This window comes from Momordica charantia (assembly GCF_013281855.1).
Source record: "Momordica charantia cultivar OHB3-1 chromosome 8 unlocalized genomic scaffold, Mcharantia_2.0 BLBB01000008.1, whole genome shotgun sequence".
In the NCBI taxonomy this organism is placed as follows: Eukaryota; Viridiplantae; Streptophyta; class Magnoliopsida; order Cucurbitales; family Cucurbitaceae; genus Momordica; species Momordica charantia.
In genome coordinates this window covers 19,382,384-19,407,943 of record NW_028275166.1, presented here as the reverse complement: position 1 = coordinate 19,407,943, position 25,560 = coordinate 19,382,384, and the positions used below count along the sequence as shown (strand labels likewise).

Genomic DNA, 25,560 nt, shown 5'->3' with positions numbered 1-25,560 from the left:
AAAACTTAATCTTCTAGCTATTTTTAAATTTGATAAACTTAGAATATGTTATTTTTAACTTTACTATTTTTAAACCACCAAAAATAACATACTGTTTCTATATAAATAAATACTTGTTTTTGTTTTGTAACACAGTGAAAAAATTCTTTTGAGCATGCTTATCGATTCCATTCGGCTCCAAGCGAGTGCACGCCTGCGTTCGAAGTTGTGTTAACATTGGGAAGCGATCGGCAAATATATGATATAGCACCGTAGTCGTGCCGTAATTGCTCTCAGGGTAGTGGCTTCGTCCACGGCACAACAAGACAATTTTGTTTTTTCATCTAAATTCTCCTTTTTATTTCCAACAATCTGAAAGCAATTAATTGGATGTAATTAGATGAAAAAGAAATCCATCGAGATACATAGTTAGTTACTGAACAAAGCATTTTTGCTACCGATGGAAAATTTGAGAACCACTCTGAATCTGCAATTTTTAAGTACTTATTTTTAATTTATTATTATTATTTTTATCTTCATCGAGTGTTGCATATCCATGCCAAGCTGCTTGTGCAGATAGACACCAGATCTGCTCATCATGCAGCAGCACAGATCAAGTTATTGCATAAGTCTGGCCGTCGCGCGTGGGTCGCCGGTTGCCAGATCTGTAAATGGAGTGATGGTTTACTCATGGGTTGCAGATCCACACCCAATCTGCTCGGTTATGCTGTGTCGACACTGATTTTGATATGATCGAATCGAAAAACCGTCGTACCATCGTTCATGTACAGATCTGGTCGGATCTAGGTGTCGGGCCGCTACTTATTGAGACGCCGGATGTAACGTGCCAGATCTTGTCATTTTGCCCGTGTCTGCTCGTGGATCGAGTTTGCCGCATCGATTGTGTGGGTTACCGCAGATCTGGGTCTACTCGTGGGTCGAGTTCGCTGGATCGATCATACCGCAAATCTGGGTCTGCTCATGGGTCGATTCGTAGATCTGTTCGCCATGGCCGCCCGTGGTACTCGGGTCTGTTTGCCGGTGGTCCCTCGTGGTGTTTGTGGTCGTATCGAAATACCCCACATGGTTGGACGCATGTCACTCGTGGGTCTGGTCTGGTCGCGGGACGCTGGCCGTCAGCCGCCACTGGTGTGGTTCGCCGGAGATGGGTTGGAACCATGATGTGGTGGCTGAAATGAGAGAGATGAAGATCTGGTTTGTGGCATCATAGATCTGGTCGGGTCACGATGCGCCGCTGTGCTCGTGGGCTGTAGAACGACACAGATCTGGTCGGGTCACGCCGTCGTTGTTGGTGGGTTGCAGATTAACACCGGATCCGACATGGGTTTTTTCTTGTTGGTCACCTTCACCACATGTGGGTTGTTCGTGGCTGCATCAGGTTCGTCTGCTATCTACTCGTGGCTGCCGATTAATGTTGTTCGTACAGATCGATGCTGGATTGTTGCTATTCGTGGTGTTGGGTTTGTCCGTAGAAGAGTCGTTGTCCGTTGCCGGACTTCGTGAAGGCCACCGTGGGTTTAATTGAGTCGCTGATCCTGTTTGAAAGAGATGGAGAGAATGACAAGCTTCGCCGAAGAACGATAAGTCATTTTCTGACCTAATATTATTATTATTTATTAATCAATTGGATTGTTTTTTTTTCTTCAAATTTTCCCCTGTCAGTTGCGCGTGCTTCTTGGCGTTTTTCCCCAGCAAATTGATTGCAAATTATCTCTCATTTATTTTGATTAAAATATGCATCTGGATTTGATTCTTAATCATTATATATATATATATATTTTAAGCGGATGATCCAAAATGCATCACAATTGTTTGTGAGAAGTGTTGTGTCATTTGGATACGCCAATAGCAATAAATGGTTTAATTATGGTCTTTTTGGTTCCATAAATTTGGAGAGTCTGTGTTAACTAGAAGAGATGAGAAAATTATATGGCAAAAACAAAGGAAAAGGTAGATTATGTTGATGTTTAATATATTCAATAAATGTTTCTTAACCATCATGACACTTTAACAACTATTGTTAAAGTTATTTTAATTTGGTGCAATTTTGTTCCAAAAAGTTGAGAAGTTTGTTTTGTTGGGTGTGTTGCCCTAAACTCGTAGTTTGTATTTTGTAAAAACAAATGTCTATTTAACAAGATGAAATTCACTCCTCCCCGACTTTAGAGGAGTAGATGAGTGTTCCCTTAAATGCTGACTCCGGGACTTGAACAAGGGGCCCCACCCTCTCATTGGCCGAGAGGGACTTCCGGTTATTGGTTGGACCATAATCGGGTTGTTCATTAGAGGAGTAGTGGTGTTTAAGGAGTAAGATGTAACTCTGGGGTAAAACGGTAATTTGACCCAACTTGAGTTACGAACACTCGTGAAGGATTGACTCGTCATTAATGGTCATATATCCACGGACACGAAAACTTTCTGCACTGAGAAGAGTGCAACTGCGGGTCTTTAGTGGAATGTCCCGTAGTTAATGAATCTAGATTAACTCGACCAATGAGTTTGACCGATTAATCTTGCATCGTTGGAGCTTCGAATCTGTAGGTTCATTAGGTCCCCTTGCTAGCTCATAACGGGTAAAACGAGGATCAAGTTTTTGGAAGAATTTGAATTGTTCAAATTACTTAAGGGATTATATGTATATTGATACATTATAATATATAGTTAATTGTAAATTAAAACTATATATTATGAGAGATATTATTTGAATGAGATTTAAATAAAATTAATATGAATAAGATTCATATTAAAACTATAGGTTAAAAATAATGTGCATAGGATGTACATTAGAACTATAGGTTATACGAGAGAAATGTTATAGAATATGATTCTATTTTTGTGATAAATAATTAAGTGTTAATTATTTATTTGATTTATATATATATATTAATTATTAATTGGATTAATAATTAATAATTATTTATTAATTAATATGATGAATTAATAAATTAATTTTATATTTTAATTATTATATATATATATACTATATATATATTAATTATTTATATAAATATATATATATTATTCATATTATTCATATTAATAATATTAAACTCCCCTGCAAAATTGCAGGGGAGTGGGAGGTTAGTGTCCCCACGTCACTGCTTTTGTTTTTTGGCAGTTCTGCAAAAGTTACAGAACACAAAACAAAGGTGTGGAATTCCCAGATCTCTCTGAAGGAAAAGCTCTCTCTCTCAAAATTCTCCCTTACGTTCCAAATTGACGCTCCCACAAGCACGATCCTGAAACCTAAGAGGATAGCCAGGAAGACATAGTGGTGGTGTTCGAGGGCAACTTACTGAAGAAACGTTCTTCAAAGGTTTGTTTTTCCCCTGTATTTTCCTTCTTTAAAATTCGATTTTGTATCCCGAAAATCAATAACGAAAATCCGTTTCCGCTCCGGGATTAACATCCCTTCATGTTTGACACCATAGCACCGTAGTCGTGCGGTAATTGCTTTCAGGGCAGTGGCTTCGTCCACGACACAACAAGACAATCGTTTTTCATCTAAATTCACCTTTTATTTCCAACAACATTTACATGTACATAATGAAACAAAGAAGCCTATAGATCAATTACTTGCATTCATAGTTCTCTGACATCCTGAAGTTTGTACAAGACCTAACGAAAAAAAAAATACCTAATTAGATAAATCAATAAGCAAGAAATAGATAAAAGAAAAAAAACTCACTTCTAAATGCATCCCATAAGGTATTGTAGGTAGGGGTGTTCACGGTTCAATTCGGTTTAGTTTGAGGATCGAACCAAAATCGAAACAGATTTAAAAAAAAAAATTCCAGAACCAAACGGAATCGAAGTACATGGCTAATGGTTCGGTTCGGTTCGATTCTTGTGGTTTGGCCTCTAGGTCTGCTACTGTGGGCCTGGGCTTCTGGGATTAGGATCTCCAATTTGTTTATGTGTTGTTTGTTTTTTTTTTCTTATTTTGTTAATTATGATAGATTTGTACATTTATTTTTAATTTTTTTAGGTAATAGTTTAATAATTATTAATTTCAAAATTCATTACTTCTAAAAGGTTTAAATATTTAATATAAAATGTAGATATTTTATTTCAAACAAATATGTTTCAATTCCAACATTAAATGTTAAAAGTACAATTTCAATCCTAACATTCATTCAAATTTAAAAATACAATCGACGAGTTCTGAATAAGTCGCTAGCCACAAGTTCTAAATTAACAATTCAAGATAACAAAAAAAAAAAAAAAAACACACACACACACAAATTGTAAAGATGGAAGTTGGAAGGTTCTAAACGTTAATAAAATACATATTAATCATTCTCCTTCTCTTTCTCCTTTGCGGTTTCTTCTAATTTAGTTTTGAAGTCTACAAAATAATAATACTAATAATAATAAATAAATAAATAAAATGGTAGTTACAACCACAGTTTACTAGCAAGCATTGAAAGCAGATGCCATAATGACTCTTTGAATTGAACGACATAACAAAGGAACTAGCAGCCATTAAGACTGAACGAGATGAGGATCAAAGAAAGTCGAAGTAACTGTGATAAGCAGGTTCATTTTACCATAAAAGTAGAAAGAAGGAAAGAAAAGGGAATCCACTTTTTTTTTCTCTTTCAAAACCTTTCTTTTTTCGGTATGCCGCTCCAAAAGTAAGGAGTGCCACGCACCAGCGGAGCGAAAACAAAGCCAAAGCAGGGGGCAACGCTTCCTTGCTCATGACCAATCCCTCAAAGCAATGAATGCAAAAAGCATGCCATAGAACAAGAAAAAGTTTCTGCATGGCGAAATACAGCATTGAACGGTGGTACGTAAGGCTTAGAGTCAAGGCATTCATAGGTCTCCTGTCGGAGCTCTACGGAAGTGATAGCAGAAAAGGCAAGTCTTCCTGGGTCTACTTGTTGTCCTCAAAAGCTCTTTGACACTTTTCCGATCAGTGAAATGCCATGATCGGTCCGTACGTCCTTCTTTAGTTTAGGATATTTTTTAGTTGAGTAGCCATCTTCGAGTAACTTACCATGAATCTTTGGTAATAGTTCACGAGCCCTAAAAGTGATATTAGCTCACTCAACAACTCGAGTTTTGCTTCGCATCAAACAACTGGTATTATGCATTCATCTTCCAAGTGTCATTCTCAATGGTTTTTTTACATTTACACTGGGCCCGAGCTCGTTCTTCTATTTTGAGATCTTTAGATTCATAAGATCATGATAGAGTCCCCTTTACTTTGATATTCAATTATTAAAGCTCGCCAGTGCCTTTCTTTTACGGCCTAAATTCCTATTTGTCACTTGTGGGAGTTAGTTCCTTTCTCTAAAAGATGAGGAGAACAACGTCGAAAGGGTTGGACTTGGCCTGCCTTCAACCAAAGCGTTAGAAGCCTTTACCTTAATTAAGGAGACCTTTAGTAGATTGGGAGTGTTCCTAGCTTGATTCTTTCTTATCTAGTAGCAGCTTTAAGAATGCATCTGGTTCCCTCTTTCTTTCGTTAGTTACCCACCTTTTTCTAAAAGGGATTGTAGTAATTCCAGCATTCCTTCACTGGAAACTTGTCGACCTTCTCGATAATCGGAGTGAAAAGCCTTAAAGAGAAAGCTTTAGCAACGGTAGGAGTTACTATTGGAAAAATGGTAAGATTAAATAAAAGATTGTTGTACCGTGGACAAAACCACTGCCTCAAAAGCAATTTCGGCATGGCCTCGGTGCTATATCGTATACTCGCCGGTTGCTTCCCAAGGTTAACACAACTTCGAACCCAAAAGTGCACTCGTCGGGGCCAAATGGAATCGATAAACGTGCTCAGAAACATATTCTTGTTTTCTAAAACAAAAACAAGTCTTTATTTATATAGAGATAGTATGCTATTTTTGGAAAAATAGTAAAGTTAAAAATAACATAGTCTAAATTTATAGTAAAGTTAAAAATAACATATTCTAAATATATCAACTTTAAAAATAGCTGTAAGACTAAGTCTTTTAAGGACGAATTAGTCATTCCCAACAATCCTCCACGAGTGACTAACTAGTTCTTAAAATATACAATTCAGAGCAGTGAAGGAAAATAAACTTAAACATTACTATCTTACGATTTGAGTTAATGCATAGTGAAGTGAGACAACAACCTAAATAATGAAAGTGAGTTACCTCTTGAACTTCCAATAATTATGGTTGAGACCCCCACAACACATTTTATTCCCTGTTTTCGATCCCGCAATATAAATCAAGTGCTATTAATGGTTATGCAAATAAACCTTGGGTCATCGTGAAAGCTCTAGAAAGATACTTTTTAACTCTTTCATAGAAGGCGACCTACCTTCATAATTACATTATTGCTTCATCAAGTCTATCACAGATAAACCACTCAAAATTGAGTTATGAATACTTCATATATCATCCATTAAGTCCATAAAGACCATCTAAATAAAAGGCTATGGATTCTCATAGTACATTACAACTATTATTCATCAAGTCTGTACATACTACCCAAATAAAAGGCTATGGATTCTCATAGTACATTACAACTATTATCCATCAAGTCTATATAGACCACCCAAATATAGAGCTATGGATTTAAAGCTTCAACAAAATCATCGATTAAGTCGTAGCTAGGACCACCCAAAATATAGAGATATGGATTCTTAGCTTCATTACTAAATAAGTCTTATTAATTTCTACTTGTTTTCAACCAAAAAGGTGGTTAAGAGAATTTAATTTCATAGGATTATAATCATAATATCTTAAATTAATTATTCTACCAATAACTAATTTAAATTCATATAATCATGTTAATAAACCTCACCAAAAAGATAATTTTCAACAGTTTACTAAATAATTTAAATAGCAACATTTCATCGTTAATTGACATTAGATGTAATTATTTTATATATTTAATCAAAATAAGACTATATATTCGACTACAGTCAAGCGAGATCTCAAATCACCCATAAATTAAGATAAACTTAAATTGAGATATTTCATTACCTTAAGAAACTTGCTTTAACTCATACATAAAATTGTCAATAAATATCTTGCTCAATTTATGACAACGATATGAATTGAAAATTGTTAAAAACCTCGTCAGAAAATTAAAAGATTTAAAAAATTTACGCCATAATATAGGAAAAACCAGCCTATATAAAACTTAAATATGTAGTGAGAATAATAACAATCCAACTATTTCCAACTTAATTTTGACATAAATAATCAACATATTTATGCCAAATCATTTATGCATGAGAAAATTATATTATCATTATATCATTGCACAAGTCTCACTAGAGCACGGAATTCACCTGCTCAGCTTCCCTTTTTCCAACTTTCAAAATTTTCCCGGCGGCCTTCCCCACAATTGTGGCATTTGCGCATAATCCATTCTTGAATGCTAAGATTTCTCCTCAACCGTGTTGGGCCAATCAACAATTCTGAAGGAAAAATTGAAAGTAGGGAGATTATAAAATGTAAAGAAAATCTCACACATATAAACCACGAGTAGTACTGAATTATAGTATGTCGGTCTGGTTTGCGATTTTTTCTTTTAAATGAATTTTTCTCTCTTTGATAAGACAAAAGAGATGACCCATTTTCTCTCTCTTCATCTTCTCTCCACACTTATATTGTCCGTTTTTTCATTACAATCTTCACTTTTTTTTTTCCCTTCATTCATTCATCTCTCTCTCTCTCTCTTTTCTTTTTCCTTTATTCCTTTCCCTTTCTTTTGGAAAGAAACCCATTTCTCCTTCTCTCTTTTCAATCTCGGAAGCCAACACCCAAAAGCCAAAATGCTTTCCGCTTTCACCACAGCCCCTCGCCAAAGGCCTCTGCGACTACCTCCTCTCTCCATCGATCTCGTATCATCCGCAGCCTATCATTTCCAGCAACACACGTACGTCTCCTATACCGGTGACCACAAGCAGATCCGACTGCGCAACCCAGCAGTGACCACGAACAGCAAATCTACAACCAACTGTTCAGATCCGGCGCAACCTATCGGTTTGAAGCTTCTGTAGTCCACGAACGGCGGCTTCGACTAATGGGTGCAAACCATGTTCAGATCCGACCAGCAGACGACGACCCACGTGCAAATCCGCTTGGTGACTCGAGTGGCAACGTCTCCTTCATAAATAGCGAATCGGATCTGCAGAACCATACACGCCGGCGACACGAACCACTGATCCATGAGCAGACTCGTGACGGGAATTTTGTTCCATCCAGATCTACGATGCGGCATGACTCCATGATGAACCTCGACCCCCGAACACCCGAAGCCCTAACCAAATCTGCAGCGTTATACACACGAACCACCGATTCCAGTTTCCAATTTTGAAAGGATCAGAATTGCTGTAGGTGCAGATCCTCCATTGAACGATACGAGATGTGGCCTGTAATGTGTATGCTGAATCGCTCATCCTAGCGAATGCGAGGGTTGCTCTGGTTTCATTGTTACAATCAAAGATGCTGTCTAAGAAGTGCTCTACGAACTTTTCCAGATTTTCGAGTTCTACAGATGTTACTCATAAACGTATGCACAGCAGAACCATGAAATTGAAAACACCAATAATCTCGAAATTGCTTTAAAATTGTTGGAAAAATAGTAAGATTAAATAAAAGAGTGTTGTGCCGTGGACGAAACCGCTGCCTTGAAAGCAATTTCGGCATGACCTTGGTGCTATATTGTATACTCGCCGGTTGCTTCCCAAGGTTAACACAACTTTGAACCCAGACGTGCACTCGCCGGGGCCAAATGGAATCGATAAACGTGCTTAGAAAAGTATTATTGTTTTCTAAAACAAAAACAAGTCTTTATTTATATAGAAACAATATGCTATTGTTGGAAAAATAGCAAAGTTAAAAATAACATACTCTAAATTTATCAACTTTAAAAATAGCTGTAAGATTAAGTCTTTTAAGGACAAATTAGTCATTTCCAACCGTTACTACTTACCAGAAGTGTGCTAAGTTAGTTACAGGGAAACCTAAAATTTCTTTCAAACTTCTGACTCTATAAACTTGGATGGCTTGCTTGTTTAACTTGTCCCCTCTTTGAATGTGTACAGTTCGAGCAAGCAAATGGCTAGCAGGGCCGTCGTCACTCATCACCAATGCGGAAGGATGCCGCCGAAAAGAATGGAACGCTGCTTCGCTCTGCTGGATAAACCATTATAAAATATAATCATGTGAAATAATAAGTAAAAGTATGGTTTCTAACCTTCTTCGACGGAGGAAACATCTTCCAAATATGTAAGAAGATCAACATGATTTCATGAGAACGTAACCAATTTTGTGTACATACAAGTGCCTTGACGGTGGTTGGAGCCAATGTAGAGTGGAAATGATCGATTATTCTCCCGCTAGTACTGAATGCATACTCAGAAGCAACTGTTGGTAATGGAATAACTAAAATATCTCGTGCAATTTTACTAAGAATCTTGTATCTAGAAGAATTGTCATTCCACTAATTTAAGATATCAAAATTCTCCTCACGTTTTACACGAGGCTCTAATAAATAAATATCCACCTTTGTATCCACACTTTGAGTATCATCATCCATATCATCAATACGACGAAAAATATATGAAGCAGACAAACATGATGAAGTACTCCTTGAAGCAGACAAAGAAGATGATGAACTACTACTTGAAGCAAACAAGCTATATTCCTCAAATAATCCTCTCAAAAAACATCTTCCACCTTCTTCAATATGACACTTGCCACATCACCCTCTAGTATTGATTCAAACAGTAAACCAAGGATTTCATCTTATAATGAGGGTCTAAAACAAAAGCAACATACAATAAGTTATTCGATTTTTCACCACTCCTCCAATACTTATCATATTTGATTTGCATTTTTGCCGCCATTTCACGAAGAAGTGCATTTTCATTTCCACTCTCACGTGAACACTGTCTTATGCAATTTTGAATAACAGTAATCTCATAGAAGACAGCATTGGAGGTAACATAAAGAGACCCTGAAAGCCTAAAAGTCACTTCATAAAATACAGATACAAATTTGATAAATATTCGAGCAACCTCCCAATCTTTTTTATCCGGTTTATCCTCAATCATGTATGCTATGTCATAGTCTTCTAACCTCTCAAATGTCTTTTCAAACTTTTCAGCTACATCAAGCATCAAATATGTAGAGTTCCATTGAGTTGGAATGTCGAGACATAAAAAACTCTTACTAGTTATGTTCTCCTCTTCAATACACTTCTTAAATTTACTAAGTCGAGTAGGAGTAGATCTAACAAACCTAACAACATTTCAAATTTTAGCAACCGACTCTTGCACATCTTTCATTCCATCACATACAATCAAACTCAAGATATGTGCACAACACCTAACATGTAACAAGTCACCCTTCAACACCAACCCATGATTAAAACACTTAACTAGATAGGCAATGGCAGTATCATTTGATGAAGCATTATCAACTGTCAATGCCAAACCTTTTAAATCCCCCATTGTTTCAAACGTTTCTCAACTTCCCTTCCTACAGCCTCCCCTTTATGATTCTCAATCTGAGAAAAAATTAATAATTCTTTTATGCAACTTCCAATTATTATCAATGAAGTGTGCAGTCAGAACCATATACTTAATATTCTAAATTGATGTCCAAGTATCGGTTGTAAGTGAGACCCTATACCCTTGTTCCACAAAAGTGTCCTTCAAACTTTGTTTCATGGTAGATATATACCCAAAATATCCCTAGCAATGGTAGTTCGAGAAGGAAGAACAAAATTTTGTTCTACCAAGCACAAAGTCTCTTCCACAAACCTCATAAATCCTTCACTCTCCAGAAATTTAAAAGACAATTCATCAATTATAATCATATCAATTATAATCATCTCAGCTAGTCTTCGAGCACTTTCAATAGTGAACATCTCACAAGTAAGTGTTGAATTAGAATGCTCCCCTGAACTTGAAGTATCATTATTCTTAAATACCAATTTGGTTTGAGTTGCATCTATCCTATTTTTCTTACTTTGATAAGCATTTCTTTTCCAATAATAGTCAAGATGCACTTTCATTGTCCATGTCCCATTTCTCCTAGTGTGACATGCATATAACATACCACAATAATTACATCTAGCATGTGCATCATCATCACTATATTCAGAATCAGTGCATTTAGTAAAATGATCCCATACCATAGACGTATTTATCCTCTTCCTTGCCGTTGAAACTGTATTACAGTAGTAGTAGGAGTTTGGGACGGTGTTGGTGCCGGTGCCGGTGGGGGAAGCATATCAGATCGCTCAACTACCGTATTCTTTCAAGTTATTTTGAATCGCTCATGGTGCCTATAAATAAAAATAAATTTGTTATGATAAATAAGTGTGATTAAAAATTAGTAGTAATATACTTCAGGTCAGAATCACACGAGATTCATTTTACCTTGTTTGATGTTGAAGTGCTTTCACCGACGTCGAAAGAGAGAGTAGAGACAATGGCAGTGACGGATCAGCAAAGGCAACGGTGGTCCGACGAAGGTAGCGGCATGGGTGGATGGTGCCAAGCGGTGGAAGTGGAATGGAGAAAGACGAGTTTGGAAGAGAAGAGGAAGCGAGTTTCAAACCCTAGTTTCACATTTTTCATAGTATTTCATTTTGTAAAAATATAAAATTTAAATAAAATATTATTAATTTTGTAAAAAAGAAACAAACAAATAGAAAGAAATCAAATCTAAAATTATATAATAATAATACTAAGATATTAATAAATCTCATATAAAATATTTGTATATAATATAATAGTAGATAGAAAAATATATATATAATTATCTTAATTTAGTTATAAAGATTAATTACAAATATCATTTAAAATTTGAAATTTGAAAGATTATTTAAATTTAAAAAAAATATAAAAAAAATGGTAAACTAAATGGTGGGAGCTAGGGGTGAGCAAATAACTCTGAAAAACCAACCCTACCAACATTGGTCGGTCGATTTGATGAAGAGTTCGGTTGGAGTCGGTTTTTTAATTATAAAACTGATGTGTTAGTTGGTTGATTTATTCGGAAAACTTCCGATCGAACCGACCGACATTTATTTTGTTATATATAAAAAAAAACAGATTGTATTAAATGCAGTTAGCCCATGCGTGTTGTTGTAACTGTAGCAACGCATTGAAAACTTGGCCGTTGGTTTCAAGGTACCTTTAATAAAAAAAAATAAATTATTTTTTATCTTTATTCAAATTTATTACCTCTCCCTTAAATCTCTTTTATTTATCTTTTTCTTTTCCTCTCATCCTTCATCTTTCATTATTCACCTTCCCACCAAACACTTTCTTTTTCATCTTCTTCTTTCGACCTTCTTGTTCCTTCTTCCTAATCTTCTTCTTCATTTTTCTTTTTTCTGTCTCTCGAATCGCAAAAAAGCTTCCCTACATGTCAAAAAAAAAAAGAAAAGAAGTGTTACAAAAACCAACGAAAGCGACCAACCGAACCGATTAGTTGGTCGGTTGGTTCAAGTTGTCCTAAGAGAAAAGTCGGTTTTCATAATAGGAAACCGACTAGGTCGGTTTTCGACGTCGGGGTCAGTCAAAAACCGACCCCGACCAACCGATGCTCGCCCCTAATGGGAGCTGGCGTGCACTCTGCATTGGTGTGCACTGCCAGCCACAGGCCACAGCCACAAGGTCTGTCTGTCGCAGCAAGTGTGCAGTGCAACTTTTTATCTTTTTTTAAGTACTGAGAACATATATATAATTAAATAAAACAATAGATAATCGGTTCGGTTCGGTTTATGAAGTGGTTTTGCTTATGAAAATCAAAATCGAACTGATTTTTTCGATTTTACTTTTCTGCTTAATTGAATCGAATTGCCAAACAGAAAATTCGGCTCGGTTTCGATTTGGTTTTTCGATTTTGTCGGTTTCTTCGGTTTCATTGTCCACCCCTAATTGTAGGTCGAGAGGATCCCCAATATGCATGAGACAAAGAAGTGTCATCAAGTATTCTCCAAAATGACATAAGTGAAGTCATATCCCCACCCCATAAAAGTGTCTACTTAACTTGGATTATTCCATATAAAAGTATCTAGCAGGGGTGCACAACGAAACCGGAGAAACTGACAAAATCGAAAGACCAAATCGAAACCAAACCAAATTTCTGGTTTGACGGTTTGGCAGTTTGATTCGGTTAAGCAGAAAAGCAGAATTGAAATAATCGATTCGGTTTCGATTTTCAAAAGCAAAACCGCTTAAGAAATCGAATCGAACCGATTACCTATAATTTTATTTAATATGTATAATATATATAGATGTTAATATCAATAACATAAAAAGATAATAATAAAATACAAATCTGCACTGCACTGTCTGCGGCGGCAGCAACAGGTTTGGTGGGCTGGGAGCAGTGCACATTGTCCAATGGTGGTAGTGGTTGAGTCATGAGTGCACGCCAGCCCACCTTGCTCCTTGCTATATTATTATTATTTTTAGTTTGTTCAATCCTTTTCAAAAGCAAAACTGCAGGAATCGGTTCGGTTCTACTGTGTATTTCAGTTTGACTCAGTTTTGAATTTTTTTTAAAAATCGGTTTCGATTTCGGTTCGGCTTTCAAACCGAACCGAACCGAACCGTGAACACCCCTAGTATCTAGCATAATAATTAAACAACAACCACTGTAATAGTTTTTTATTTAAAAAAAAGAGCAAAGGAAAGAAGGAGACCGATAAATTGATGTAGAGAGAGAGTTGAAATCCAATATGCTTCTATAGGCAAAAAACATACATACTTACAGAAAAAATATAATAAAGTAATATGTCATTCCAGAATTAAAACCATGAAAAATTCGAAAAAACAAACATTAAGAGACATAACTCCTAAAAAAAGTGAGCTTTAAAATATGAAAACTATAACAAAACTTTCAAATTACTAGGTCATTTACAACAAACTCCAAAAATTCATCATCATCTATGGTTTCAATATTAACGTAGGACTGAAATGACTCCACATCTTTTCATGCACAATCTTACCTAAATTCCTATATAGTATTACATGATCGCATCAAACAGAATATCAAGTTTTGTACTAAAAATGAAGAATATATTAGTTCTCAAAGATTCTAAAGAAATACAAGTTAATTAAGAATATAGAAGTTAGGTAAAATTATTATAACAAAGATTTTAATAATCCAATCACAAAAGGTTTAAATTCATGCATGACAAGCCTACGGATATTGACAACAAACAAAGAGACGTGACAAACATTGCTCAAAATGTTCAGTAAAAAGTTGATCATGCAAACACGAAAAAAGTCTTTCAGGATTCTCCCAAATTGGACATATAAATAATAACATTAAAACAAAATTTGCACACATTTCATGTGGGGGGTTTGAATACAAATACGATTACTTATTATACATGTAGACATATTGTTATGATTTTAAGCTCAAACAACATAATAGAAAATGAAAGAGTAAGAACCACAGATAAGCAAGATGGGAGGGGGGGGGGGATTTGAATGGAAATACGATTGCTTATTATACATGTAGACATATTGTTATGATTTTAAGCTCAAACAACAGAATAGAAAATGAAAGAGTAGGAACCACACATAAGCAAGATTTTAATTTCACCTTAGTTTCGTTCTCTCTGCAAATTTTCAGCCCACTCTTCTATTTCTCCGTTTTCTCGATTCTTCTTTTTAGTTAGGTGTAAGTCTAGAACCTTTAGGATAACAAGAATCTGCCACCTCACTCTAATACAACATGTGAGTTTACCTAGTTACCCCTAACAACCAGCTGGACATATTTACCACATATATACTTCATGTGTACATGGGGAATACATTTTCGAAGAGGTTTATAATTTTCACCTCGTTACACATATAATTCAAATGGAAACATAATATGGTACCTCGAATGCATTGAATACGAATCCAATAGTTTGATACCTTTGCAATCGTGGTTTCGTACTACTTTAGCATTTCAAGATTTGTAGAATGCAGAATAGCATAGTACTCGTAGCCACACACTCTTTTCGGACTTTGCATCTAGAAAAAATGGCAGAAATGAAGGACTTCAACATATAGAAGTAAACATAGCATTTGGAAAGATCTCAATAAATGGAAAGACAAGAATTTCATGCTCTACCAATTGTTGTCACTGCTATCAATGCATTGTTGCTGCTATGGTTTTGAATACTTGACCAATTTTACCCAATGGTTCCCTCGAAAACTGTTTTACTAGCAACTACACTAATAAAATAATTGAAAATACTGCTAGCATGATATGTTGAGGTTAAATACATGGAAGAATAATGAATCAAATGGGTCGTTACCACTGGCTAAAAAATTTGATGGGTGTTGGTTGGGTCGATGTCAAATACGAACAAAAATAGATTTGTAGGCTGGGTCACTGCTGAAAGGCATCGAGGTCACAAATTTAGCATTGACGAAGGAACTGCTACAGGTTGCTACAGAAATAGCCAGAGGGACATGGTGTCGCGGATTTGGCTATGTCCAACTGCTGTAGGGCATCGATTTTGTAGTTGCTTAGTGCCACCACCAGCGTCGCTTTGCGTGGTGGTGTCAGGCTACAACAAAATTGTCGGAGAATGATGGGTCTGCTGTTGAAAACTGTCGTAGGTGTCGTCGGAGTCGCAAATGCTGCACTGTCGAAGCCCGCCTCTTGTCGTGGCGAGTCGTCGGAGAGACGCCAGTTTGTGGATCCATTGGAGGGGCTGTTGGTTTCACGAAAAAACAAGGAGGAGTGCTGGTTTGGAGGAGGGGGAAAAGAAAAGAAGAGCTAAGGTTTACTTTCTTGTTCTTAATTCAAATGAACAATTTCTCCTTTCTTTTAAAGAAAATTCTAAGGGTTTTAAAATCGTAAAATTTACTTTTCAATAACAAATCTTATAGATTTTTCTTTTCTAGGAGATTTGGTGAAAAAATAAAACTAAGTTAAAAGATATCCTACATAAATAAAATAGAAAAAATATCTATCGAATAACCCAAAAACAAAAGCCCAAAAGAAAACAATCCTAAGAAAATAAGAAAAATCATAAGAAAAACACACAACAAAGTAAAGAAAATAAAATTCAAAACGAAAATCTCAAGAATTAATATTAATCTAACCTTTTAAAAATGCACGGTGACATTTTATGTCACTTTTCATATGACATTGTATCGAAATATTCAGTGAAAGTTAGGAACCGACATCAAAAATCCGACATTATAGAGTACAATTACCAATTTATTAATGTTATATTTGATGTTGTTTTCAATCGACATTGTACCTCAACTCTTTCTCATTTTTTATTTATTTATTTTTTGACATTCGAGATCACTTGGCAACCGATATCTTATCTCCATATTTGATGTCAATTAAAAACTGACATTAATGATCCGCCTTTTTTAAAATTGACGTTATAGCCTAAACCGTCATTCTTTACAAGGTACCAATTGACATTGAAGGTGACAACTGTTGTAGTGAACACTGTTATGCTGCCGTTGCCCATCGAGTATCCAGAGGAATGCGTTGCTCGGAGAAGACTGCCAAATGTTGAGGGTAGTAGATCTAGGCTGTTGCTCGACCTAAATGTCGTGGGTCTTTGCTCCTTACCGTGGTTCGTGGGTTGACGGATATTGAAAGAGATGGTGAGAGGTTTTTCAAAAGAGAGAAGGGGGTGGGTGTACTCGACTGAAAACACAAGGGTGGGAGAGAGATAAGATTTTTTCCCCACAATTTTACTTATTTTTCATTATACAATTTTTTAATTTATAAACTCCAATGTATTAAAAAAATTATAAATCAACAAAATTTCTAGTTTTAAAGAAAAAAATTTTATTTTTCCTTTTTTTTTAGTATAAAAAGTAAGATATGTGGGAAAATATTTGATTTCAAGGAAAAAAGAACTAAATTTTGAATTTTAAATTTAATCAAAAATTTATTTTTTTTTTCAAAATAAAAAATTTAATTCTACTATTTTTAATTTTATGTTTTTAAAAAGTTAAAAATTTGAGAATATATATTAGAGAGATAAAATTCTATATAGAGTATAGATGATAAATAGTGTTGGGCGAGAGCGAAGATGCTGAAACTATCGAAGGTCCTATCAGAAGCTCAACCTATAAATAGAGACCTACTTTCTCGTTTTTAGGCATGCAAAACTATATCTTTCACTTGCATTCGACTAAGCTCGTCCTTAGAGTCAATTCATCGTTGTTGACCTTCACATACTTGTTCAAATTCTTCATGAAACAATAGTTTTAATAAACGCCCACTTCATCCACAAACAGGAAGATGAAAATGGAAAATAGACGTGTGAAACCTTTCATGACGTTTTTAGTTTCATGAAATCTCGAAATTTTATGACTTTTCCTAATGTTGAAAAATCGTCATGAAGTACCAAAAATCATGCATCTGCTAAAATCTGCTATTTCATTCTTGTTCAATATTTTACAACATTTTTTTAAATAGATTAACAATTTGAAATTACATATTCACTTTTCGTGACAAAAATTTCATAATCATGAAAAAATCGTGAACACAAATAAAGATACATTTTCTTGCTAAAAAACACAGTTCACCATTTCATAACGTTTAAAAAATGTCACAGATGATAGCAAATTCGTTAGTCTTCATGTTTTCCTGCAAAAAATATCGCTCCACTATTTCATGACATTTTTTAGACATCGCAAAAAGGAAAATTTCTGGCGAGGTAGGCATTTCATGCTTTAAAACGCCGCACACCCTTTCGTGACGTTTTATAATCGTCACTAAAAATTACTACAAGAAACGGAGCTTTCAGCGACATAGTTTTAGTGACACATTAACAATAATGTCATTAAAATATGTTTTCAACGACATAGTCAATATACAGTGTCGCTGAATATTATTTTCAACGATGTGATGAACTATATGTCGTTGAAAGTGAATTTTCAGTGACACCGTCAACTAAATGTCGCTGAAAATGCACTTTCAGCGACACATAAGTTGTATATGTCGCTTAAAATCCCAGATTTTATCCTCAATCTTCCCCATTCGGGATTTTGCGAAACCTCGTCGCTTGGAGCAATTTCTTCTCCCGTCCGTCGCCGCGTCGCCGATTTCAGCACCTCCCGTCGCCGTTCGTCTCCTCCGGTTGCCGGTATCGAGGTGTGGTGGTTGTCATTGCATTTAGTCGCCGGATTCGAGTGGGTAGCGTCAGATTCTAGTGGGTAGTCGCGAATTCGAGTGGGTAGTTGCCGGATTCGAGTGGATATTCTTTAATCTCTCCCTTAAGTTGTATTTTAACTTTTGGATGGTTTAGGATTTGATTTTGGAATGGGATAAAATGTGGGTTGTTTCGATTTATGAATCCTATTTTAAATAGAAATTTATGTGGGGTGTTTTGATTTGGTATGTTTTGATTTATGTCCAAAGCCTCGCATTTAGCTAGCTCCGCTTTTTCTTCACTCTGGAGTAAGTAATCACTCTTGGTTAGATTATGATTTTAGGGGATGGGTTCTTTTTTTCTTTGCATGTGTAAAATGTGTGATCTTTGCTTCTATAGGACTGCATTATATTTTGTTTTGTTGGTGATTTTCTGCCTTCTCTTAGTACTTGGTTTTTGGGTCGTTGGAAATGATGATGAGAGCAGGGTGTTAGTGAACTTTTTTCTTTGGAATGTCCATTTTGATGGGTATATAGCATGTTGATCCTGGAGTATTCAAGTCTTAAGAAGGGGAGCTTTGGGTGGTAGTCTTTTCCCAAATGTTATTATTTGCCTATTTGTTGGTATGTGCAAGTCATTGAGCTAATAGAAGTAGAGTTCTTGTTTTGCCTTTGAAAGGCTTTTATGATTCTAATTATGTTTTTTATTCATCAACATTCTATGGGAGGTAAGGACCGTATAATTCATGTTGGATATGGATTCTCTAGTTTCGTATTTTGAAGTTTATGTTGACTATGGATTGTAAAGTTTATATATTTGATTTTGATGATTATGTTAGATATGAGTTATTTGGATTTTATTTGATGCTTTGAAGTGTGATTTTGAAATAGAGTTTGGTGATATATTTTAAAGTTCGGCTGTGGGAAGAATGGGGTTTTTTTTGTTCCCTTTCAATCTTACAAAAAGTAAGCTTCTTCTCCTCCTCAAATGAATGTTTTTGTCAAAATACTGCTTGATTAAGTTTATGATTCATATAATTTCTCATTTCAGTTTTGGTTCGTCGTGCCTTGCTCCGTGAGTTTTGTGGCTACTGTCCATCCGTGCCGGCTGTTGTAAGCATCACCATCTCGAGGTTCGCTTTAAAATTATCGATGTTTTCAACATTGTTTTTAGAAATATACATTATGGATCTGAATTGGAATTTAGTAATGAAGTGTTTGTGTACTGATTAGGACGTCAATTGAATGTTTGTTGTATTCGGATGTTGTTAAAGTTGATTTTGATGTAGTTTGTGGGAGTAAAAATGGAATGGGAGGGAGTTGGGTTGAGTGAAGATGTATATAAGGGAGTTGACGTTGATTTTTGTTGTTTTTTTTTTGTGAATGTTAATTAATAACTTTGAAAGATCGGAGATCTAGTCAATATTCTAATGGCGTTAGTAATTTTATTGAAGTCGCTAAGAATTATTTGGATGAAGAAGGAAAAACAAGATGTCTTTGTTCGAATTGTTTAAATGTCCTAAGGAATAATTTGAATGATGTAGAGCGTCACTTATTCAAATATGGTATGTCTCCGACATATAGTAGATGGACATTCCATGGAGAAAAGGTAGATCTTTCTTCATTCTTAAGACCTCGATTAAGGTTTTTTGGAGCAACATTTTCAGATTCTGTTAGAAATAATAGACCAGATGGTGGGAATCGTATGGATCAAGTGACAACTGTGGTCAATGATAATGAGATACTCCAAATGATGAATGATTTAAATGGTCCAATGTTTGAAGACATTTCTGGAGAATCCAGTGAGTAGCAGGAGACTAATAATATTTTTTCTGAAATGTTTCGCGATGTTAACGAAGAGTTGTATCCAGGATGCTCAAAGTATACATCGTTTAATATTTTAGTGAAACTTATGCATACTAAAGTTCTTAATCATTGGAGTGATAAATCATTTGATATGTTACTCCAATTATTGAACGATGCATTTCCAGATGGTGTAGAGCTTCCTAAATCAAATTATGAGTCTAAGAAAAAATTACGTGATCTAGGGATGGGATACGAATCAATTCACGTGTGTAAGTATGATTGTGTTTTATTTTGGAAAGAATATGCATCTCTTGACAATTGTCCTCAGTGTGGAGAGTCGAGGTATAAATTGAATAAATCAAAAGGAAAAAAAAAATTCCCCATAAGGTCCTGAGATATTTTCCATTGAAGGGAAGGTTACAAAAATTATATGTTTCAAAATATACTGCTGAGAATATGAGGTGGCATAAAGATAAAAGGTGTGAAACTGAAGGAATACTTCGACATCCTGCTGATGCTAAGGGTTGGAAACACTTTGATAGAAAGTATCATCTTTTTGTTGCAGATGCTCGTAATGTGAGATTGGCGCTTTCTTCAGATGGTTTTAACCCTTTTGGAAATATGAGTTTATCGTACAGTATATGGCCAGTTATGCTCATTCCATATAATTTGCCTCTTTGGAAGTGCATGAAAGAATCATCTATTTTTCTATCTCTACTCATCCCTAGGCCAAGGTCTCCTGGTAAAAAGATTGATGTTTTTTTACAACCCTTGATAGATGAGTTGAATGAGTTGTGGGTGAATGGTATTCGCACCTAGTTTTAGTGCATCTTTCTTCCAGCTTCATGCAGCTCTATTATGGATGATTAATGATTTTCCAGCTTACGGTTATTTGTCTGGTTGGAGGACGAAAGGAACTAAGGCATGTCCAATTTGCAACGATGATTCGAGTTCAATGAGATTTAAAAGCAAAATTTGTTTCATGGGACATCGTCAATATTTACCTCAAACACATACATGGCGTAGGAGTAGGCAACACGATGAGAAACAAGAATTTATATTAGCCCCGAAGATGTTAACTGGACAAGATATTATAAATCAATTGAATTCATTGAGTTTCCCTACGTTGAGCAAGCATCCTACAATAGTATCTGATAACAAACGTAAGCGATTAGCTAACAAGCACAATTGGAGTAAAAGAAGTATATTCTTTGATCTTCCATATTGGAAAAATCTTATGTTACGTCATAAACTTGATGTGATGCATATTGAGAAAAACATTTGTGATAATTTGGTTGGTACTATACTTAATATTGATGGGAAGACTAAAGATACCATTAAAGCTCGTGAGGATTTAGCAAACTTGAAAATTAGAAAACAACTTCATATATAAGATATTGGAGGCAGGCGTGTGAAGCCTCATGCATCGTTCACATTAACTGGAGTGAAAAAGTTAGCTTCTGTACATTTTTAAAATCTGTGAAGTTTCCAGATGGTTTTGCTTCGAATATATCTCAGTGTGTGAACGTGAATGAAGGCAAAATCAGCGGTTTGAAAAGTCATGATTGTCACGTTTTATTACAAAGACTTCTTCCAATTAATATTCAGCCATATATACCCAAAGACATTGCTACAACTATATCAAAATTGTCAAACTTCTTTCATGATTTATGTGCAAAAACTCTGCGCATATTAGAATTAGAAAGAATGTAGACTGACATAGTGTTCATCCTGTGTAAGTTGGAAAAGATCTTTCCACCAGCATTTTTTGACGTTATGGTTTACTTAGCTCTTCATTTGCCGTGGAAAGCAACGATCGTTGGTCCAATGGGTTATAGTTGGATGTACCCAATTGAAACGTATGAAAATGTATCATTCTCCGTTCGTTCCATTTTTTTTCCTATGATTGATTTTAAGTCCTGAGTCATTCTTCACGATTTTTGTATTAGGAGTCTGCGATATTTGAAGCAATATGTTAGAAACAAAGCTCGACCTGAAGGTTCAATTGCATAAGCTTACATCATAAATGAATCTTTAACTTTTTGTTCTATGTATTTACATGGGATTGAAACAAGATTCAATAGGAGTGAGCGTAATTATGATAACGTCGAGGATGTGGAGAACAATAGTGAGCTATCGGTTTTTTCTGGACGTGTACGACTATTGGGTGGTAACCAATTTAAACGCTTGACTTCTGATGAGTTAGAAAAAGCACATTGGTATATACTAAACAACTGTGTTGAAGTGGAACCTTACCTTGAGTGCGTATCTATTCTAGTACAACTCTAATACTAGATTTTGACATTATGATGAAATTAAAATATGTTTAATGTTTAGGGAGCATATGAGTCTTCTCCAATCAAACGGTCATGGTGATTTGCACATGAGACAACAATTAGAATTTCCTATTTGGTTTAAAAAAAAGTAAGTTGGTACTTTTTAGAATGACAACTCTATTCTCTCAATTATTTTAACTATAAATTAAACTCTTTGACTAGGCTCAAGTATTGTATCGTGAAAAAGGGATTTCTGATGCATTATATGTCCTAGCAATTGGCCTGAACGACTGTGTTCGATCTTACACTGGGTGTATAGCCAATGGAATTCGATTCCATTCAAAAGAGCGTGATAGTGGTCGAGTTACACAAAATAGTGGCGTGATGGTGCCTGGAGATGATGAATCGGACAAATAAATTTTTATGGCGTGTTGCATGAAGTAATTAGGTTATAATATATTCATCTAAAGTCAGTGATTCTTTTGAAATGTGAATGATATGATACAAGTTCAAGAAAAGGTAGAATTAATGTATTTGATGGTTATACATCGATTAATATTCGTTATAGATGGTACAAAGACGAAATATTACATGCATATTTATAGATGGTTATAGATGGTACACTGTTTTTCTATTTCGACCTATTATTAATTACAGTTTGATTTTGTCCATTATTATGCAGGATGTCGTCTTCAAATCTTGGACCAGGAAACCGACAAAGTTACACAAGCAATGTCGATAGAATAGAAAACACTCAACCAGGAGAGGCTAGTCAAACAACACAGAGTATGATATTTAAATAGAAATCTTTTTTTATTCCAAGTTAAACTTAAATATGTAAATATATGATATCTTTCGTGTAGGTTCTGGCACGACTAAAAGAAAAGGTAGACATAACACTGAAGGGCTGAATGTTGATAAACATGTCCAAGATCATGGTCTGATAGAAATTAATATCGAAGAAGAAGATGACAAGCCAGTTTGTAGCCATAGTTTGAAATTGGTCTCTCAAATTGGGGTATGGGTTCGGTCGATCGTTTCTCTGAATTGTGAACATTGGTCAGATGTCAACCAAGACGATAAAAACAGTATCATAAATAGACTTAGCGTAAGTTTCATTTAGTGACACTTTTTAAAATGTTGTTATATTGTGATTATCATTAACACATCGTCTTTTTGTTGTTTATTGTTAGAACCAATTCATTCTCAATCTAAATGATCCAATTGTTTATCGTTATCTGGAGCATGAGATGAGTAGTAGGCATATAGATTTCCGATACAGGTTGCATAAGCATTACATGCAATATTCCCCAAAAGAAGCACGACATCACAAACACAAAGATGTTGCACGAGGTGAAGATTGACATCACTTATGCGATCGTTGGGAAACAGAGAAGTTTAAGGTATGTATTATAGATATGAATTAGTTTATTCTAAGTATTTTACTACTAACTATTATATATATGTCAGAAAATTTCTGAAATAAACACTAGAGCTCGAGCGTCTGTACCGTACGGTCATACAGAGGGAACGATCGCGTTTTTACGTCACAGAGAAAATATTGTATGTATCTCTTTTCTTGTTATAACTTCAAAAATATTTCACTACTCATAACCTTGTTTGAATTATGTAGAAAAACAAAGAGGGATGAGAGGTAGATGACATTGAACTGTTTGAAGTAACACATAAAAGGATGAATGACGAGTGGATGAGTCCAGTGGCTGGTCAAAAACATGTAGGTAAAATTACTTTTTTAATTTTTGTATTATTTTAGACATTGTAGGAACAAATGGTTGAACTGAAAAATGCACCAGTGGAAGAAGGTGCAGAACCTCCTTCAGCTTGACAAATCAGTGTTCAAGTACTAGGTAGGCGAGGTGCACTTGGATGGGGACCACTGATTGCGACGACTCAAAATGAACGAAGTTCTCAAAGAAATAGAGAGTCAAGAAATCAAATTGCTCAATTGCAACCCGTTGTACAGACGCAACAAAGCCTGCTTGAATCAACAATGGCTCAATTGAGTTAGTTACAAGAAATTGTAAACAGGCTAAGCAATGCTGGAGAAGGATCGTCACAACGAGGCAATTCTCAACCGTCAAATGATGCTTAAAAAGGTACCCATACATATTGTCCATAGTAGATGAGTATTTAAGTAGATGATACTTTATAATAGATATTGGACTTGATGTGTTTTGAAGTGTTGTGACTATCCTGCAGTTATGGTAGTCAAGACTTATGTTATATCGATATGAATTTGTTATTATATTCACATGTTAGGAGCATTTGAGTTGTTCATGATGTTAATAGAAGTGTAGCTACATATTTGATGCATGTACTTATGAAATACTGGTTTTGACGTAGCTAAGTGTTGTGGCTATCCTGCAGTTATGGTAGTCATAGCTTACATTATGTCTAATATAGGTTTATGGTAGTCATAGTATATATTATGTCTAATATAAGTTTGTTAGTAAATTCAAGTGTTAGGAGCATTTGAGTTGCTCATGATGTTAATAGAAGTGTAGCTACATATTTGATGCATGTACTTATGAAATATTGGTTTTGACGTAGCTTAATTTTGACGTAGATAAGTGTTGTGGCTATCCTGCAGTTATGGTAGTCATAGCTTATATTATGTCTAATATAAGTTTGTTAGTAAATTCAAGTGCTAGGAGCATTTGAGTTGTTTATGATGTTAATAGAAGCATAACAACGATTGTTTGATGCATATACTTATAAATACTTGCTTTGATGTAGTTGAAATGTCGTGATGATCTTGCAGTTATGGTAGTCATCACTTGTGTTGTATATATATACAAATGAGTTTATTAGTATTTTATGAAGTTATGAGCATTTTGGGTTGTTTATAGTGTTGATATAACATGGCTAGATCTATATTGGTTTTGATGTCGTGACTATTTCTCTTGTAGTGTTTCAATTTTGTTTGTTTTAGAAATGATTTAATAGTTGTTTGGATTATAAACTATGATTTTGGAGTTCTAATAGATTACTTTTTGTTGATTGGTTTAGTGTTGTTCACTACGTTTTTCATTATTTAGTAAGTTGGTGTGGATATATATATATATATATATATATATATGGTTTAGTAGGCCAAAAAATTCTTTTGATTATATTTTCATGTTAAATAAGTTGTGTTGCTAATTTTTTACAGGATATACTATGTCATCAAAAGCGGTTATGCTGGATCATTCAGAAGAAGAAGTTCGTGCACAAAACAACATGTTTTCTTTTGTTATGTAACTGAATCACTTATAAGACAAATTGTTATTTGTAGATCGAAAGTACTTTTTTGTTATAATAGGATGTTACACATTTGGAGAATCTACCTTACGTATTTTTTAATATTAAAAATACTTTTCAGTGACGTTTTA

At 35.1% G+C, this 25,560-nt stretch overlaps 1 protein-coding gene across 7 annotated transcripts; it reads left to right on the top strand.

Moving 5' to 3' along the window:
- The first annotated feature begins 293 nt into the window (after positions 1-293).
- Positions 294-25,560, top strand: LOC111023227 (uncharacterized). 7 transcript variants are annotated; one of them, XR_015793029.1, is made up of 9 exons: positions 329-3,316; positions 19,138-19,219; positions 22,851-22,954; positions 23,032-23,276; positions 23,362-23,571; positions 23,639-23,731; positions 23,802-23,903; positions 23,983-24,285; positions 25,341-25,560. XR_015793029.1 is itself a non-coding variant. In XM_088128023.1 (8 exons), the coding sequence occupies exons 2-7, from the start codon at positions 19,016-19,018 to the stop codon at positions 23,530-23,532; spliced, it is 726 nt and encodes a 241-aa protein (XP_087984149.1). In that variant the 5' UTR covers positions 294-3,316; positions 18,978-19,015; the 3' UTR covers positions 23,533-23,571; positions 23,639-23,731. The 7 variants fall into 7 exon arrangements, 5 of the variants coding, with proteins under 5 accessions (XP_087984149.1, XP_087984148.1, XP_087984152.1 ...); XR_015793030.1 differs by having other exon boundaries at positions 331-1,584; XM_088128023.1 differs by lacking the exons at positions 23,802-23,903; positions 23,983-24,285; positions 25,341-25,560 and adding exons at positions 18,978-19,052; positions 22,230-22,316 and having other exon boundaries at positions 294-3,316.

Coding starts and splice junctions, on each gene's coding strand:
- LOC111023227 (XM_088128023.1), top strand. CDS start 19,016: ATGGGGTTTTTTTTGTTCCCTTTCAATCTTACAAAAA. Junction 19,220..22,229: donor GTAAGCATCACCATCTCGAG/GTTCGCTTTAAA, acceptor TTTAATGTTTAG/GGAGCATATGAGTCTTCTCC. Junction 23,277..23,361: donor GTATCATAAATAGACTTAGC/GTAAGTTTCATT, acceptor GTTTATTGTTAG/AACCAATTCATTCTCAATCT.